Source organism: Thunnus thynnus, chromosome 7 (assembly GCF_963924715.1).
Source record: "Thunnus thynnus chromosome 7, fThuThy2.1, whole genome shotgun sequence".
NCBI lineage: Eukaryota > Metazoa > Chordata > Actinopteri > Scombriformes > Scombridae > Thunnus > Thunnus thynnus.
The window spans coordinates 32,897,700-32,917,182 of NC_089523.1; the positions used below are offsets into that span (position 1 = coordinate 32,897,700).

General features: G+C 39.7%; 1 protein-coding gene and 1 long non-coding RNA gene across 3 annotated transcripts in view; both read right to left on the minus strand.

Moving 5' to 3' along the window:
• Positions 1 to 3,334, minus strand: part of LOC137186550 (uncharacterized) — a 5,501-nt gene extending 2,167 nt beyond the window's left edge. For both annotated transcript variants that reach the window (XR_010929041.1, XR_010929042.1), the window contains exon 1: positions 1 to 3,334. This exon is cut by the window's left edge. This is a non-coding gene — a long non-coding RNA (uncharacterized lncRNA).
• Positions 3,335 to 9,184: 5,850 nt separating this feature from the next.
• LOC137186805 (unconventional myosin-VIIa-like) lies at positions 9,185 to 11,588 on the minus strand. Its single transcript, XM_067595841.1, has 3 exons — positions 11,532 to 11,588; positions 10,222 to 10,395; positions 9,185 to 10,122 (listed from the first exon to the last, which is right to left on the minus strand). Exons 2-3 carry the CDS (start codon positions 10,369 to 10,371, stop codon positions 9,853 to 9,855), a joined length of 420 nt encoding a protein of 139 aa, XP_067451942.1. The 5' UTR covers positions 10,372 to 10,395; positions 11,532 to 11,588; the 3' UTR covers positions 9,185 to 9,852.
• Positions 11,589 to 19,483: the final 7,895 nt, after the last annotated feature.

Here is a 19,483-nt window from a genome sequence, read left to right on the forward strand (position 1 = left end):
GCCTGGCTTCTATAATCACCACTAACAACGGGCCGATATAGTCAAGTATGTCCTGACAGTCTGGGTCACAACGGAACATGTAGGTGCAACAGGTGTTGGAGGTTTGAAAGTACTCCAGGATGGTCTACTAACAGGACATCGCTGGAGGACTCTGTCTGGAAAACATAATTCATGCTTTTGTTTCTTCTCGTCTTGATTATTGCAATTCAGTTGTTCTTCTGCTGCAGCCAGACTGTTAACTAATACACATGTTGGCCAACCTACATTAGCTACCAATCACTTGTAGAATTGATTTTAAAATTGCTTTAATTACCTATAAGGCTCTACACGGACTGGCCCCAACCTGTATATCTGTATTACTGAGTCCTCTCACCACGCTGAGATCACTGAGGTCTGCTGATCAGTGCTGCGAGCGAGGCCCTCTGGAACCGCCTTCCTTCAGTAATAAAAAATGCAGAGTCAGTCAACAGTTTTAATGAGCTCTTAAAAACCTTTTTCGTAGAAAGCACTTTATTGCGTAATGTCTGATTCTCTGTACTGCTGTTGTATCTGACTTCTGTGTATTTATTATGCTTTTATTGTTTTATATTGATGTTATGTGTTGTTACACTTTTATTTTTATTTTATTTCTCTCTTGTTTTATTTGCATTGTAAAGCACTTTATAACTCTTTATAAATAAAGTTAACTTACTGTCGGTCGAGGGCACTGGCCTGGTTTTATAGGGCAGCTCTGGATCTGACAGTTTAGCCAATTAGACTTAGTCATCTTATCCCAAAGAGGCGTCTTTTCTCACCTTAAAGGAGAACCAGAGAACCTCAGAGATGAGCAGCATAAAAATACAAACCAGTTTTATTTGGTTTTACACAAAGCAAGCAATCTAAAACTACAAAAATAGTAAAATACAAAAAAAACAAAGATTAAAGAGAGTCTTTTTATCTCTCCAACATCCTCATTTTAATATTACCACATAGCATCTATCTGCAAAACATCCAACGTTGTCACGCTGATGTTACCATGACTTTACATAAAATAGAGAACTTTTCTTTATCTGTCACTTCACATCAGGAACTTTTGAACTTCTTCTTATTCGCTTTTATCGAAGGATTTCTGCAAGATGCATGAACGCAGCTCCTGTATTGCCTCAGAGTTTCAGTTGGTTGCCTAAGTTTCGTGGTGTTTATTTGTATTTGCATAATTATTCTCAACGATTCAGTTCCTGTTTAGTACACGTTGCACAAAGTATGCAAATTCTCTCAAACTGGTGCAACACATTAATGTGAATTTGTCTCCAATTTTAATTCAATAAAATAGTTAAAAGTAGGCCTGAGCAGAGTTTGTCTCGTATAGGCTGGTGGAACTTTTAACATCTGTCTCTGCTGTCAGGAAACACATGCACAAGATTAAACAATAACATGTTACAGATGTTCTTCTATTTATTTGACTTTTATATATTCTGGTTTTATTTTATTTCCTTTTCTTCACTTAGCTTACTCGACCCAGACTGGAGCGTCGAAGCGTCAAAGCGTCGAAGCGTGAAGGAAGTGAAGCGAGTAACTGCGGGCTGAGAGGCTCGCGGAGACTGAAGACAACAGACTGAATATAAAGACGGACGTAGCGAGGTGTGACGTCACCTGCTGGTTTCACTGGAGCCAGTTTAAAGCAACCAGAGAGTGGTGTTGGGTTTGACATCCCCGTTGGGCCGGTTAGCTCTCTGCTAACTTGAACTAACTTCTAGACTTTCCAAATGTTACCAGAAGGAACGGATCAAAGTCTGATAGTGAAATGAGTCATCAGGGGGTTCATGTGATGCTCAAAACAGTTTATCCACCGTTTTACAGCCGCAACAGTGCAGGATAAAGTCCCTGCATGTTCCGAATGCAGACAGAACAAGCCTCAAACAGCAGACCAGCTCTTTCTTCAACACCCAAGGAATGCTGGTCCATAAAGTGAGAGCCAGAAGCAGACCATCTAAACAACCTCCTGGCTGCTGTTTGCTGTTTTGAAGCCTTTTTAGGCAGCTGTTCTTAGGCGGCTCTTTAAGGCTGCTTGATGCTGGTTTCTTCTGGCTTTCTGCCATGCCAGTGGAAAACTTGCTGGTCTGAAGATGTGACTCAGAGCATCTTCTGAATCTTGACTCACGAGTTGAGGGTCAAGCCTCGGAGTGCATGAGAACGTAAACCAGGAGCTCTCTCCTGATGGGAACTCCAGTCCAGACCGGATCTGACTCACTCATCACTATCAGATCCAGACTCCAGCTCCTCACCCCAGCGTAACGGACTCCATTCTCAACAAGAAGCCACCTCAGGGAGCAAGCAAGTAGTCCTTCAAAACCTCCATCAACTTGCTTAAACCCTGGTGCTTTCATGATTTGTCATTTAAATTCACAATTCTGAACTAAGCTGTTGTACCGTTGATTTGACTCGCTGCTTCTCAGGCTACAGTCGTCTCATCTGTTCATCAGGTTTCTCCTACCAGCTACACAATAGATAACTCTGCATCATGCATTCAACTCAGTCATTAGCCATAGCCTTGTGTACCAGTTTCACTTTCCCTCTTGTGTCTTGTTTGTAAAATGTTGTAGTGTTTAGTACCTGTAGCTGTTAGTAATAAATGTGCATGTAACTAAAGTGAACTTGTTTGTGTTTTCTTGTGCTTGCATCTGTCACTTAACCTTAAAGCTATAATATGTAATTATTCCACATTAAAATGTCTAAAAACAACTAGACCTATGTTATATATGTTGTTGAGTTGTGTACTTACATTATCCCAAATGTTTCCAACAATGTTCAAACCCAGAGAAATCTGTAATTTAATCAAAGTAACGGACCGTTTCATTTGGTCGCCTGTCGATGGCGTCATACCTCCTCTACCAAAGAGTAAACACGCACCAGATGCATACGGCGCCGCTGTGTTTGTCCGCTACAATGGCGTCTACCAAAGAGTAACTTACACACATACAAGATAATACATCAGCGTTGTGGTTGTTCCACACAAACTGTTATAAATGGACTTTTATTCAGTTTTAAGTCACATTTTCATGATAAATTTAGGTGGTTTTTAACTATATCTTTTAGCCGGAAGAAGGATTTTAGTCATTGGACGTCTGGATCTTAAGTTATCAGAGAAATAAACTGGGCAAACGTTAGCAGCAGCTCGGCTAACAGCCCCACCAGGAAGTCCGGTGGTCACCGAACATCGTCGGAGAAACATTGATTTTTCAGGTGAAACAGTTTTATTCAGTGTTTTTACCTGTAATCTCTGGGTCCGTTTGTTCTAGAGAGGAGGAGAATGATGAACACTGGAGTGATCCTATCCCGGTGAAGCTGGTTGTTTAACAACGAAGACAATAACTCCCATGATCCCTTGCTACTTCACACCGTCATCACACTCCATCTTTTGTTATTATTTGATTGAGACCCCTAGTGGCTGAAATTACATGTTGTGTGTTTAAAAGACCTATACCCTTGCAGAATCGTAATTAAGATTAATAACAATCATAATTCTAATTGACCTCTCTTGTGCGTCCAACAAGGAGGACTATTTCCCTATTATTATACCTACTCTAATATGAGTCACTGGACGAATAATTTCATGTTGGAGTTGTGCACAATAATAATTCATAATTCCCCCATAAAATCATAAAGATATTTGAGTGCACAAATTCCTACAACAGAGTAGACTACAGCGGAGCCTGTGATGTAAGCGCATGTCGGCAGTGTTTTTGTAATTACTGTCACTGCCAGAATGGGGGACACAATATAATAATAATAATAATAATAACTAGAAATGCATTTCCTGCGGAAAATACGTGTGAATGCTGAAACTGAAAGGAATCGCAAAGCATTGCTGAAAATACCAAAGACTTGTTCAGGATCCCCGTCTGTATAAAAATACAATTTGATTACCATGGCATGTTACATTTAAGAGATTTGGTAGTTAATAAGTAGTATGGTGGTGTTTTAAGACAAGGTGGGGCTATTGGTGCCATGATTCACTACGTCGTGCAGATTCTCATAGAAAACCTGTGTACCAAGTTTCATTTCATTAAAGACAACAGAATTGCTGATATATCATGTTATAGGGCTACTTTAGCGCCCTCTTTGGGCAGAACTGTATGAAATGTAACACACGTGTGTAAGGTCACCTTGTGTACAACATCTCTAAATTTGGTCGCAATCCGATTCAGTATTGAGGAGTTATTGACCATTAAGTGCATTAGGCCACGCCTTCAAAAGTTTGTTAACCAATAACAGACAAACTGTAAGTGATATCTGAAAACAAATGAGTAAGTTGTGTTCGGGGTCCTTTAAACATGGTTTGTACCAAGTTTGGTGAAGATCCCATGAAATATGTGCCAACAGAAGCAAAACATGTGTTCATTAAAAAACGATTCATGAGTTATTAGCCAAAAGACTAAACGTGTAATAACTGACCACATGGTGGCGCTATTGGTACCATGTTTTAATATGTTCAGCACTTCGACATGGGACACCTGTACATCAAATATGAAGAGTTTAGCACTTTTAGTTTTTGAGATATTATCTTTCAAACATTCCTCCCATAGACTTCCCATTATAAATTTTAATATTTTAAGAGCTGAACATTTTGATATTTGAATGGTTTCTGTTGTATGGAGGAGTTGAAAGCTTGCAAAAAACGTACGGAAGAATAATAAATAAAGATTTGGATAACAAAAGTGTTACTAATTATTATTATTATTAGTTTCCACTTCTCTCCCACCTTGAACATTTTTAATGACGCCTTTTGCCGCTGAAAAGAAAACAGCATCAGCTGATTTCAAGACCCTGTTGTTTCATTCTGTTTGCTAAAGTTTCTCTCTCATGTTCTCTTCACATGACTCTTTACCAGCCTTCACCTGTCAGCGGGGTTTCCTCCTCTCTGTCTCGTCATGCATGTGCAGCACAAAGCTGTGAAAGCAATGTTTGTGTGTTTGTACTGATTTGCAGAGAGCGAGACTGTCGAAAACAGGAAGAGCGTACGAACACAAACACTTCAGGACTCCCCGAGTATTACCACATATGTGTTTTATCAGTTTGTCACTGCGGTGCAACCTTGTAGCTGGTCCTTCAGTTCAGCTTCCTGTTGGCTGATTAAAGGAAGTGACTTCAAATCAGCGTTTATTTGTTTCGGGAGGGAAAAGCTAAGAGGAGAAAATGGAAGTCGGGATGTGGAGATCAGAAGATCTTCAACAGCAGGAAGTAGAAACTTTTAACCAAATGAACTGTTTAAACGCTTAGTTCCCTTTGTGTTGATGTTTGGCTGAGTGTCAGGAATTAAAGGACAGATTCACAGTGTTTCCAGTGTGTCTTAAACCAGCAGTCAGGTGTCCATATGAGCAGTGAAAGAGTTTTTCCTCGCTGTAATCATTCCTCCTGTTCATACTGGATATTAAAAGATCCTTCAAATGTGCTTTCAATGGAAGTGATGGAGGCCAAAATCCACAGTGTGTCCACACAGTCATTTAAAAGTTGATGTGAAGCTTATATTCAGCTTCATCAGTCTGAGTTAGTCATATCAAGTGGATATCTGACACATTTACAGTCTTTTTTAGCATCAAATTCCCTCTTTGTGTTTCCTCGGACAGTGTTTCCCTGTTGAGCTGCAGGTGGAAGTATAGTAACAAAAAGAGGGACTTTGGCACTAAAAAGACTGTAACGTTGAAAGATATCTACTTGATTTGACTCATTTGGACGCTGAAGCTTCATATTAGCTTCAGATAAACTTTGAAATACATTTTTGCACAGAAGGAGGACTGTGGATTTTGTCTCCCATCACTTCTATTGTAAGGTCATTATGAAGGGATCTTCTAATGGTCAGTATGAACAGGAGGAATGATTACAGCAAGAAAAACTGGTTTAATGTTCATTTGGGCTCCTGACTGTTGGTTTAACACAGACTGTGAAGCCATGTTATAAGTAAAAGCTGTGCAGACACACTGAATCAGGCAACTGCAAACCCCAAACAGCTATAGATTTATTATGATGTTTAGATATGAAAAATATTGAATTATGTTACCATTCTAACTCATCATACTCCGAAATAACTTACAAAATGGTCCTAAAACACTTTAAAAAATATGCAGCTGTATACTTCTACTTCAGAGGGAAACATTGCTGCAGATTCAGATTTTACTCACAAAATATAACAATTAAAACATGATGCATTATTATTCATTAAACTATCCAGCATTATATAAAATAGTTAGAATTAAAAGCTCCACCTTGGACACAAGTTTGAATGCATTTTGAATGCAGGACTCAAACTTTTACTGTGTGGTATTAATAGTTTTAGTTTTGAGTTCTTCTTCTACCACTGCTGATTACCAACATTCCCATTTAGAGAAAGGATGAAAATAAAGCAAGACAGCGTTTGCTTGGCTGTCACTCTAACCATAGCGGAGAGAAACTATCAGACAGACAAGAAGAAGAAGAAGAAGAAAGAGAGAGAGAGAGAGAGAGTGAAGAACACACACAGATGAAACACACAGCTGTCATCACTCCATCACCGTCTCCGACCTCTGACCTCTCCTCCTCCCTTTTTCTTTCCCAGCTTGTTTTGGATAAACGCAGCCTGTCTGCCCTCAATCCTACATGACACGCAGTGTGTGTGTGTGTGTGTGTGTGCGTGTGTGTGTGTGTGTGAGAGAGAGGGAAAGTTGTGAGGAGGAAACAGGAACAGGAAGGATAAAGACGAGGACATGAATCACGTCTCTTCCTCTCTCTCTCTCTCTCTCTCTCTTATAATGAATATTTCAGACACACTCGACGGGGAAACGCTGACATGTTCTTTCATGGTGGACAAAATAATAGAAACACATAACAGCACATTAACATCAGGTTTCATTAGAGTTGTTTCCTGTCAAGCTTTTGTGCATGTGAGGGAATTCTGCAGAAATGGTGGACTCGAGGGCTTAGAAGAGTTTTAGAGGAAACAGTCAACATGGCAACGCTCCAGAATAACAGAGAGTGTGCAGACACATTTAACATATCCACCCAAAGGATATAATACTTAATGCTACAAGTTGTTTTAAGGTTTCAGCATACTGCAGTTGCCTAGCAGTGTTACAGCATCTATACAGCAAAGTGCTTGAGTTATGTTTATTTTGCAGCTAACAACACCAAGGTGAGACTGACTAGTGATTACACTGCATTCACATTTGCCAGACACTTTCATTACATTAAAATAGATAATAATATAATAGAAACTTTCACTTAAATAGTCAATGTAATGATGCAGTGTATTAAGAGGGAAAAAATCCGATTTGATTGGTTCCTATCAGCCTATCAGCAGCATCTATACTACAAAGGAAAGTGGTGACTATCCATGAAGAAAACCTGCTATGCAACAATCAGTTGGTCACTTGGTAACACTACATGCCTTCACTGCACTGCCCTCAACGTATCACACAAAGTCTGTAGTTGTCCTGACAACATTTGAAAAGATGAAGGACATGAATCACGTCTCTTCCTCCCTCTCTCTCTCTCTCTCTCTCTCTTTCTCTCTCTCTCATAAAAACGCTGGCATGTTCTTTCAAGGTGGACAAAATAATAGAAACACATAACAGCACATTAACATCAGGTTTCATCGGAGTTCACGCCTGCATTGTTTCCTGTCAAGCTTTCATGCATGTGAGGGAATTCTGCAGAAATGGTGGACTCTCGGGCGAGCGAAGCCCAGACGTGATTAATTTTGCACTTAAAAACATTTTTTACTAAAGAGCTGAACTGTAAACTTTATGTTTCAGTCCATTTGGAGCACATTTAAATAATGAGCCAGTATGAACAGGAGGAAACGGTCGCTGCTGCTCCTCCAATGATCTTATCTACTGATGGGAGCAGAGCCTGAACAAGATGTGTGTGTGTGTTAGTGTGTGTGTGTGTGTGTGTGTGTGTGTGTGTGTGTGTGTGTGTGTGTGTGTGTGTGTGTTTTGGTTTGGTTCATGTATTGTGAGGCAGCTGACAACCTGCATGAGTCTCATGTGTGTTCTGTTTCCTCACAGGACCTCTGCATGTGTGTGTGTGTGTGTGTGTGTGTGTGTGTGTGTGTGTGTGTGTGGTGCCCTCTGTTTAACCTGTTTCCTGTTGTTAAAGTTGATTATTTCCATTGTTAGTGCATTATGATGAGATCTTCTAATGGTCAGTATGAACAGGAGGAATGATTACAGCGTTCACTGTTCATTTGGGCTCCTGACTGTAAATATTGTGAACTCGTCCTTTAAGTGACTGATTTTTAAACCTAAATTTAATATTATAATGTGCTGTTATTTATTTTAATCATTTTATTTGTACTGTTTTGCACTTGTGCTGTCTAAAGTGTCCTTGAACACAATAAACTGTGAACTATACGATGGCCTCTTGTCTGAAAAATGCACTTTTTTTGAGAAAACTTGTTTAAAAAAAACTTGTTTTCTTGCAGGATGCTATTTGTTAAGGATACCCAACACACTGTTTATGGACTATATTACTTTATGTGTTAACAATACTGTAATAACCATACAAACAGACCGTAAACAATACCACATAATAAAGTAATATAGTCCAGTAAACAGTGTGTTATGTATTGTGTATCCTTAACAAAAAGCATTCTGCAAGAAAGTTTTCTCAAAAAAAGTGCATTTTTCATTTGCATTTTTTTCTATTTCTGTTTTTTTGTTTATTTGTAAAAGCATTTTGAGATGCATTTCCTGTATGAAAGCTGTTGATTTAACTTATTTGGACCAGAAATCAAGTGACATAAGATAAAAAAGATTGACTTCCTGTTTCACCTTTGACCTACTGTACTCACCCTGGTCGTGCTCACGTCGTCTTCCTGTTCGATGACAGATTCTTATCGACGCTTTCAGTTTGACCTCCAAATAAATAAACAAACTGGTTGGACTGCTGGTTTGTTTCCAACCTGTCTGCTCGATGTGTCACCTGTCAGACTGACAGATTTTTTTTTCTTGACCTCATAAACAATAAAGAAAACATCACAAAAGTCCCCTTACTTGGTTTTTCACGGTCTTTGTCAGAAGGAGTTTGTTGTTGTCATGAGGCTGGTTTAGTTATTATGTGTAATCATGTGATGTCTCTCTGTGTGTGTTCCCTGTTCTCTGCTATTACAGCACTGGTTCCCAGTATGATTCAATACTGAGTCCACATGTTCAAAAAACTCTTCACACAGTCCACTTATTTACTTTATTGTGTTTATGTAGTTTTAATGGTTGATGGTGTTATAAATGTGTATATAATGTAAATACAGTCAGATGTGTAGCTCTCTATAGAACGTACTACAGTGTATCTACAGGAAATGAGTCATAGAATAGCCTGGTCGCCAAAATAAAACGTCGACATTGTACGTTTCTGCAAAACACAGAAACGTTGAATACGTAGGATATTAACATTTCTAAAGTGACGTTCACATGTGATCTATATGAGCTGATCTTTCTTATATAGGAGGAGGAGGAGGGGCGGGTGGATGGTTAGTCCGCTTCCCGTTTCAACCGCCAAAAGCAGGTGTTTTTAGTGAGACACTGGCCGTTTTCATTTTATTTTTTTAACCCTAACCAAGTGGTTTTTATGCCTAAATCTAACCAGACCTGAACCACAGTGTTGTCACATCATAAAACATCATTATTCAACAGGTAGAAATGTTGATATCGATGGTTGAAGAGCAAAACCTGAAACGCTCCTACCCTGGACTCTTTCAAATCAGCCCTTAAAACCTGTTTGCTCAGGCTTTTGGCCCACAGTTAACCAGTTAACCTCTCAGTTGCTTATTATTTAAGCTCGGCTTAAATAAGACAAAAGACAGACAGAGATGATGTAGGCCACTGTGAGTCCTGCCTCTCTCTAGTTTAGAGTCTGACAGGATGTAAAATAAAAAGCAGTCACCCTGTCGCAGCGGTATTCTCCGAACTTGACGCCCCTGACGGTTTGTTGGTAGATGAGGTTGGTGGCGACCTGGTCGTCGGCGGGGCAGTGCCACGGCGTGAAGATCTCCTTCCTGAAGAACAGCCTCCAGGGGGCGTTCCTCTCCTGGGCTCCCTGCTCCTTCGCATACTGCTCGCACTGCGACACGGCGTCCATCACGTGGTCGTTCCCGCTGCCTAAAGAGGAGACCTGCAGGTGGAAACATTTACTGACACTTCTAACAAGGAGCTTTTGTCCAACTTCTTCAGGCTCTCTGAGGGTTAAGTCTTGGTTTTAAGGTTGTCTCACCTTGTCAAAGAGCGCGATGTAGAGCGAGAAGCCGAAGCGGTCCCGCAGGTTGATTTTGTCAGACAGGGCGTTGCAGAGCTCCTTGGCCGTGGTGGCCGAGTCTGTCAGCAGCGTTTTGGTCGTGCCGTCCATGAACGTCACCGGCAGCATGATGGGTTTCTTTGACTTGGTGGCCTGGAAACAGATTTCAGAGCTTTAGACGACTTGGTTTCCAGCTGAAGAGCTTGTTGCTTTACAGAAGGACCGCCGCTGCTGGTGTAGGAATAATAATGATACATGTTTCACGTGCAGAAACGTTCAACGCCAACATTTTTCTTCTGGCGACCGGGTTGAAACGCAGCAGGAAATCTTTCAGTGGGCTTTATTTCTGACAGCACGTCTCGTTCTTTTGGTTGAATATAGATGTATCTCAGTATGTTTGAAGATAAACTGAAGAGTTTGGAAGTGAGGATGTAAACATGTCAAATGTTTTGTTGCTTGTTTGTGTTTGAGTGAGAAAAAACTATAACTTCCTGGTACAATTATATTATTACTGATACGAATTATAGACAAAAAGATAAAAGTAGAGATAAAGAACCTCAAAGAGAGAAAACTGATCTGGTTGGAAGAGATCAGGCAGCACAGCGTGTCGGTCGTGCTGAGGAGCTTCAAACCCCCCCCCCCTCCTAAAATCAGCTGCTGTGACCCGGGAAGGTCAGAGGTCGTCCGCAGAGGAAGTGACGGGACAACAGAAATAGAGCTAACAGGCAGACAGACTGGGAGTGAGTGTGTTAGAGGTCAGAGAGGTGAGAAGGGGATGATTGAGAAAGAGTGTGAGAGAGAGAGAGAAAGGAATGTGAGTTTTACAAGCTGAACTGAAGGCGACGAGTTAAACCTGCATAAAGATCATGTGATGATTAAAAGAAATATGTTTTAATTTACAGATTCAAGAAAAAAGGGATTAAATGCAGAGAAACTTTTGGACAAAGGTTTGGGAAGTTGTTTTAATATATATACATATAAATGATAGATTTGTCCTCTTTAAAACCACTGAAGATGTTCTGAAGATATTTACTGAACACAGACTTTTCTGTTTATCTGGATAAAAATAAAAAGTATTTTTAACCTGTTTCAACTGTTTCTTTTTAGAGCTACTTTTATGTACTTCGTTCCTATTTAATTGTTAAATTGTTTTATTCTATTCTAATTTAAAATATTTTGATTTTTGTAAACATTAAACACACATATGGCTTCATTTTTAGTGGGTAGAATATTCTTCATAACAGCTTCAACTGATGTTAAACAACTTCCTGGGTTTTTAAAAGATGCACATGTTGCTGATTGACTCTGAGACAGACTGAGGCCACACAGAGCTGTACAGGTACAGGTTCGCTGTGCCATCTTCCTCCTTCACTTCCCCTCTTCTTCTTCTTCTTCTTCTTCTTCCTCCTTGTCGTCGTCTCCTGCAGTGTTCGACTCGTTGCTGGTCGACGTTATCAGAACATGTTGACCTGCTGCTCTGACGAAATGTTTCAGCTCCTTCACAGGATGGAGACTGATCCTCTCCTGCAGCGTCAACAGGAAAACACACACACACACACACACACACACACACACACACACACACACACACACACACATACACACATACAGGGGACAAACACACCTCCTTCCCACATGAACCTGGTTTGTCTCAGCTGGACCTTGACGCTTGAAGTAGCATAAATCTCTCTCTGTAACACACACACACACACACACACACACACACACACACACACACACACGCAGGGCCACCCAGCCCTCTGCAGGTCACTGCACGGGAAGCGGAGGCCGCCATAGAACCGGGGTCACTCTGGAGGAAGATTTTTAAATCTGTGTCTAAAAGTCTCTTTGATGCAGAGTTTGATATTTATGATCATTAACTTAAATATCATTTAAAAACAAAAGTCTGAGAGAATTTTATTTGCTTTATGTGTCAGTTTTCTGCAATCAGACGTTCAGCTGAACAATGATCTTATAATTACTGTAGATATTTATCATCCATGTCAACCTTGTGCCCTAGAAATGATGTTTACTCATCAGTAAATTGTTTTCCACATGGCGTTACGTTGGCAGACGTGATCGTAATGGTTTTTCAAGTGGATGAAGCTACAGGTCTGTACGGCGCTGACGTGGCGGGGGTCAGAGGTCGCGGTGGACGGCGAGCTTCACATCCTGAATCCTGTGTGTGTGTTTAGGTTTAGATAACAGAAGCACTTTGGTTAATGTTAGTGATGTGAAGGTAAGATTGCAGCTTTCAGTTGAAAATGAATAAACTCCTCATGAGTCACCGCAGAGTCGACCGTGACCTTTTCTCCTTACTTGATCTTGCGTTCCAGACAACTTGGTACTTGAAATTTACCTACATCTTACTTGGAAAAACGTGTAACGGCTCTGGAAGTCGGCGCGCCGGCCGGGAAACTCCTGGATTTCAAGTGAACTCGGGACTTAATATGTCGGGACGTCACTCAGTACGGCAGCGTCCAAGAGAAGCAGGTTTCAAACGGTGTTGAATGAATAAAACTAGCAAAATGAAGAAACATGTAACATCACTGGTACTCGGTAGGTTATTCTGACTAAACTGATGAGTCTCTTACTTCATCATCCTCCACTCCACACATCCTTCACGGTCGGCCATGATGCTCGGCTTCTCCTCATTGGCTCCCTGTTCGGTTTAGAATTGATTTTAAGATTTTTATTGATCACTTTTAAAGCACTTCTGGGTCTGAAGCTCCAAGCCTTAGATCCTCAGCTGGGCCCTTCTGGCTGCTCCAAAGTCGAGGCTTAAACCTAAAGGTGACTTTAGAGGAGACAAGGCTGCAGAATCACTGACTTCTTTTAAATCACCTCTTAAAACCTGTTTTTACAGACTTAGTTTTATTTAATGTTGTCTTTAGATCATCTTTGTATTGTCTTTTAATCTTTTTAGCATCTCTCTATTGTTTTTCTATTGTTTGTTTGTGTTTTTAAAGGTGCTATATAAATAAAGATTCTTATTATCATTATTATTATGATTATTATGAAAACCCTCACATTTAAGGAGCTGGAACCAGTAGATATTTGTTATTTTTGTTGTGGTGATTAATTTTCTGTCGATTGATTAATCGACTAATCGGATTGTTGCTCCAGAAACACGACGTATTTCTTTAAGGTGACGACTTTTAAACACGACGAGAACGTTTTTTTTTAAAAACCTCCATCTCTCTCTCCTCCCTGTACTTCCCACCCTCCTCCTCCTCCTCCTCCTCTCTCTTCATCTCTCCCTCCTTACATCCGTCTAGTAGCCGACCTTTGACCCCGCCCATCGTGGGAACGTCGTCAGGAGGATGAGTTGGCGTGACGACCAGGAGGACATTACCACGGCGATGATGAGTCTAGCAGAACCCTCAACACCTGTCTGACCCCCCCCTTCTACACACACACACACACACACACACACACACACACACACACACACACACACACACACACAGGTCACTTTTGGGGACATTACATGCATACATAACCATAAACTAACCTTAACTTTAAACCAAGTCTTCACTCTAAAATTAATGATTTACATTAAGGAGACTTTTGCTTTTTGTCCCCATAAAGGGAGGCCAGTCCCCACAACATGAGGAATACCTGGACCACACACACACACACACACACACACACACACACACACACACTACAATGAACCTTTCATAACAGAATCCAAACTTTCAGACTTTCGGTGTTTAATCTGCGGTGTTCGATGACTCAAACTGACGTGTTTTTAAGAAGTTCGGCGGTGAAATGTGATGAACTCCACATCCAGACCTGTTTTAACCAGCAACCAGCTTAAAGGTTCAGTGTCTTTCATCAAGTTTGTGACTGAAACTAAGAGTAAAAACCTTTAGAGATTCAGTAAGAAACCAGGTAACAAGAAGAAACACGTATACCTGCAGCTGGGGTTTGGATCATATGTCTTTAAATGATACATTTCATTTGTTACTGACAGCTTTAGTAGATTTTCTTGTTTATTTATGTCACTTCTCTTGAAGTTTGTGAAGCGGTAGAAGTGACGCTGTGGTTTCCTTTGAATAGTCACGAAACTCCTCAAGTTTCAATACGCTGCGATTCAAGGAAGACATGACTGTAAAACAATATTTTAAGATGTTTGCTGGAAGCGGCTCTGCTTCTGAAACACTAACCGAGAACTCACCACAGCGGATTAATTTAGACTTGGTGTTAGTTTCAGTTTTAATCAGACTCAGATTATTTTAAATATGAGGAGGAATCTTTGTCCTGCGTGTGCTCACATGTGAGAAAGCTGATCAGAAACTGTTGCAATAATTCACAGACTACTGACACTGGACATGACTCTGTACCAGTAATCCACAGGCTGCTGGTTGACTGGTTTACATGCTGGTAGTGGTTTGTTCTATTGGTACAGAACAGATGAATGACCTCTTCTGGGACATTTTTTACCGTCACATCAGGCGTTTTTAATGCTGTTAAACGGGACGTTTTTATTGCATTTTAGAGTTTTAACCCAAACTGTGGCAAACATCAGCATACAACGTTCCTCCATCATGATACAATTTGAATTTGATCATGTGATCTTGCACAATCAATACCGACGATTCCTTACCAACAATGAACACGTTTAAGAAGATCAGATTATTGCAGAAAGCTGAATCCTCATCTGAAGAGCCTGCACACAGTGAATACAGTAAATAAACACAATTAAAACACACACACACACACACAAAATAACACATAAGCAAGATTAAATGAACATTTGTATGTAGAGAATAAACAGTAACAGTAGGTGAACAGAGGACATCAAATTTTGTCATTTGCGGGAAAAAAAAAGATGAAAAAGGAGAAAATCTCTCGCTGTGTGTTTTTCTCTCAGACTGAAGTAACCCGACTCTCCGTCACTCAGCCGGGAGATGACGGAGAGAAAAATTTACAACCTGCAATCAATCACAAACTGTGGGAACTGTGGAGAGAAAGAGACACATAGAGAGAGAGAGAATGAGAGAGAGAGAGAGAGAGAGAGAGAGAGAGAGTGTGTCCTCCCTTTAAACTTAAAAGACGGGTTCATGATTCCTCAAGTGTGTCTTAAAACAACAATCAGGAGCCTCCTCTTCATACCGACCGTTAGAAGATCCCTTCATGAAGCCAATATGAAGCTTCAGCATCCAAATGAGTCAAATCAAGTAAATATCTTTCAACGTTACAGTCTTTTTAGTGCCAAAGTTCCTCTTTTTGTTACTATACTTCCACCTGCAGCTCAACAGAGAAACACAAAGACTGTAAATGTGTCAGATATCCACTTGATATGACGAACTCAGACTGCTGAAGCTGAATAGAAGCTAAACACAGACTTTTAAATGACAAAACTGTGGATTTTGGCCTCCATCACTTCCATTAAAAAGCACATTTGAAGGATCTTTTTCACTGTTACCATGGATACCTGACTGCTGGTTTAACACACAGTTTAATAACTGTGATCCATCCTTTAACACCTTGTTACGTACAATTTTTACAAAACCCAGAGTTACTTTAACATAACAGTAGCAACAACAATCTCACTTCAGACATGAATTTTGTCTAATTACTTCTTCTGAATTCTTTGAGCATAAGAGATGATAATTAAATGATACCTTCAGTATACAACATGAACAAGACATGCATTTAATCTTGTGTGCAGCCTTTACTTTAATGCGACACAGATTCAGACCAACATGTGAAATTACCAGCAGATTAATGTGTGAAAGGAACTTTATTTCCTCACACTTCGAACACGACACAAAGACTACAAGAGACTACAGCAGCACGATGTTCTTGCTTCTTTTTTAGTAACAATTTCTTGTATGACAATATAATAAATCTCAGAAAAAAAAGAAGGGAAATCTTATTCCTCTGTGCTGTAGACCTGTGTTGTTGTCCAAATAAGCCTTTGGAACCGTTTCTAAACAAGTTACAGTAAAAACCATCTTCTGGGACGCAGGAACACGTCATCCAGTGCAGCGATGTGACTCGCAGATGTGTTTTTAATAGCTTTTGGACAACAAAGGAAGGATGATACTTGATAATAAATCATTTTATTGTTAGTTTAGATCCAAAGATAAGAAGAAAAATACAGAAAATCAGCAGAATGATCCTCAGATACATGATCGCCATCATCAGCGGCGCAGAGCTGCTGCGGACGCGACGACGACGGATCACTGAACTGAACTCTGTATATTCAGATCAATCATTCAGCTGTGAGGTGAGGGAGCTGATTTATAGACGCTGTTTGTTTGTTTATCGTTTAGTGAGGAATGCCATGGGAACAGAGGAGTTTATACAGCAGGAAACAGCTGTCTCACGCTACCTGCCTGTCTCACTCTTTCTCACACTCAGTCCAACATCTCCACAACTAACCGATTATTTTCACATCAGTGCATAAAAGGATTGATTACAACTCTGGGTGAATATTAATCAGTTCACAACAGGGACCAGCTCTAGAAACCAATAAGTTACTGTGGTTTTGGTTGTTTTTTTGTTGTTGTTTTTGTTGTTTTTGTTGTTTTTTTAGGACAAATGTGATTTATTAGATCTCAAAACTGGGGAATCTCATGATTGATGACCTACTGGAGATGTTGTACGACTCACCTCGGGCGTATTGCAACGAATGATTTATGTAAATATTCAAGAGAAATCTGAGAATGTAAAATGTTTTTCTTGGATGTTCATATTCTCACCCACGCAGTTGACATCTATACAAATAAATAAATACAGGAACAGAGTGCTCGCCTGCTTTTTGTGTCTGTACTTTCAGCAAAGTGTCACAAACATCTTGATGTGTGCATGGACATGCAGATAAACATACATACAGATTATACATGTATGTATGTACACGGACACATACACTGATAAATATTATGCACATAAATACATCATTGCTATGAATTAGGGAACATACACATATGCAACACATGTACATTGATTGTTATGTGATAAACAGTAAATACTGTTGTTATTGAGAATGTCAATATTTTATTATGAGCTTTATTTAATTCATGTATTTCTGGTAGTGATATGTTATGGCTATAAATCCTATATGCAATACATCTGTTTCATGTTATTTTAACCTGTTACAATGGGGGTTTTTCTGCATCGTCCCTGACAAATAAACTAATAAAAAAAACAATAACATCTGCTTACGTTGCAGTGACAGCGCCCTCTGGTGGCCTGACAGGAACAAAGGAGGAAATCAGGTGACGACTGTCCACTTCCTGTTTCAAACCAACAGTTAACACTATTTTTTTTAAACCACGACCTTAAAAATGTGTTTTTCCTTCTTGTTCTGATTCACTAATTTTGCCTTATTTTTTTCCACTTCCTTTTCCATCACCTGACTTCCTGCCGTCTCTTTTCCTTCTCACTAATTGGTCGGCTGGTTCATTATCTTGATTTATTTCACCTGTGCACTCTAGTCCTATTTAAACACGCGGCAGAATTGGTAAGAAGTTTATTTTTTCCTTAGTTTTGTTGAAACAATATTTCCTTTTTAAAGATATGAGAATAATTAATAATTTTCTGTGTTCATTTAATCTTGCATTTCTTTTCTTTCACATATTGACTACACTTCTACAATCCACATTATCAAATAAATATCTTGTGTATCTCCTTTATACGCATCCTGACCGATGCCCATCACGATAGTTTAACTCCTGGAACCTTCCTATTATATATGTTCCATCAGTTGGATGTTTGAGCTTCTCTGTGCGGAGTTTGTTTTCACTTTCATCTGCTGAAGGAGGAAAGTTTCTCTGAGCTCAACCTTAAATCTCAGTTTAAGACGGTGGAGATTCATGACATCACAACTAGTTTGGAGCCAACTGTGGTCCAGCATGCAGGTTACGAGACTGTTTCCCCCAAGAAAAACTTATTTAAAAACTATATTTCTATATATATATATCGACGGCCAAAGCGCAAAACCTCCTATCAGCAGAATGTTCTGATTGGTGGATTTCACTTTGGATGATGAGAACAAGGAAGGCTGCTCATATTCAGTCTGTCTGTAAGATAATCCCGCCCTTCATTGTGACACAAAAGTCACACAACAAAACAAAAACACAACACAGAGTCCCTGGATGTGTAGAGAGGCTACAGCACGAGTGAGTTACACAATCACTGAACATCCATTTCCAGCAGACGAGGAAGCAAATACACTGAATTTAAGGAGTTCTGACCCTAGTATACTACAATGTAGTAACTATTACATTTACTACGTCTTTTTACCTGAAAACAAACTTCATTTTATTTTTAATTTAATTTTAATTATTAACTTAATTTAGAGCAGCGTTTTGTAGAACCTCTTCCAACTTGCACCAAGTGCAAAAGCTCCTATCTGCACTTTGTGAGGCATTAATATCTATAACACATAATATAATAATATAGTCCAAAAACAGTGTTTTATGTGTTGGGTATTCTTAACAAATAGCATTCTGCAAGAAAACAAGTTTTATTTAGTTTTCTCAAAAAAGTGCATTTTTCAGATCAGAGCTTTTGCTCTTCGGCCTTCGATATGTGTATATTTGTATATATATATGTGTATATGTGTATTTACGTTTAAGTGACAGACGATCTGTAGCAGCTGTAATATTAATGACTCCGAACAAGGAGGAAAATTAGGAAATAGTGGACTTTTCCACTTTGCCAGACCGCTGTTCATTTCCTGTTTCCCAATGTTTTTTTTAAAAAGCACAACTACCACGATCGTCCCCTAATCTTAACCCTGTGGTTATTACTGTTGCCATGACAACGAAGATGGCCTAACTTTAAGAAAGTAGTGACACCATCAGTCACATCATAAAACATCATTATTGTTTAACAGTGATGTGTTTAATGGTCATATGAAGCACAGACGGATGATGTCGTCCTGATGATTACTGCTGATAGTGGCACCGGATGAGAAAACGCTTCGATGTGTCGTTCTGCAGTGATCAAAGCACGTATGTGGAGTTTATTTGGAGGACTTGTTGCTTCTTTACACAAGTGTGACTTAACAGTGAAGCAGGAAACATCTTGTGTCCAGCAGGAAAAGTTCTGAAATGAAAAACATTTACATAATCAGAGATTTATACATGAAGGAGAAGAGATGGAGATGTCTTGGACAGTATTGTACAAAAGTTTTAGGCACTTTAGATGTTTAGATTCTCTGCAGCAGATGGTTCGGCCTCCACAGAGTCCTGATCTCTATGTCATGGAGTCAGTCTGGGGT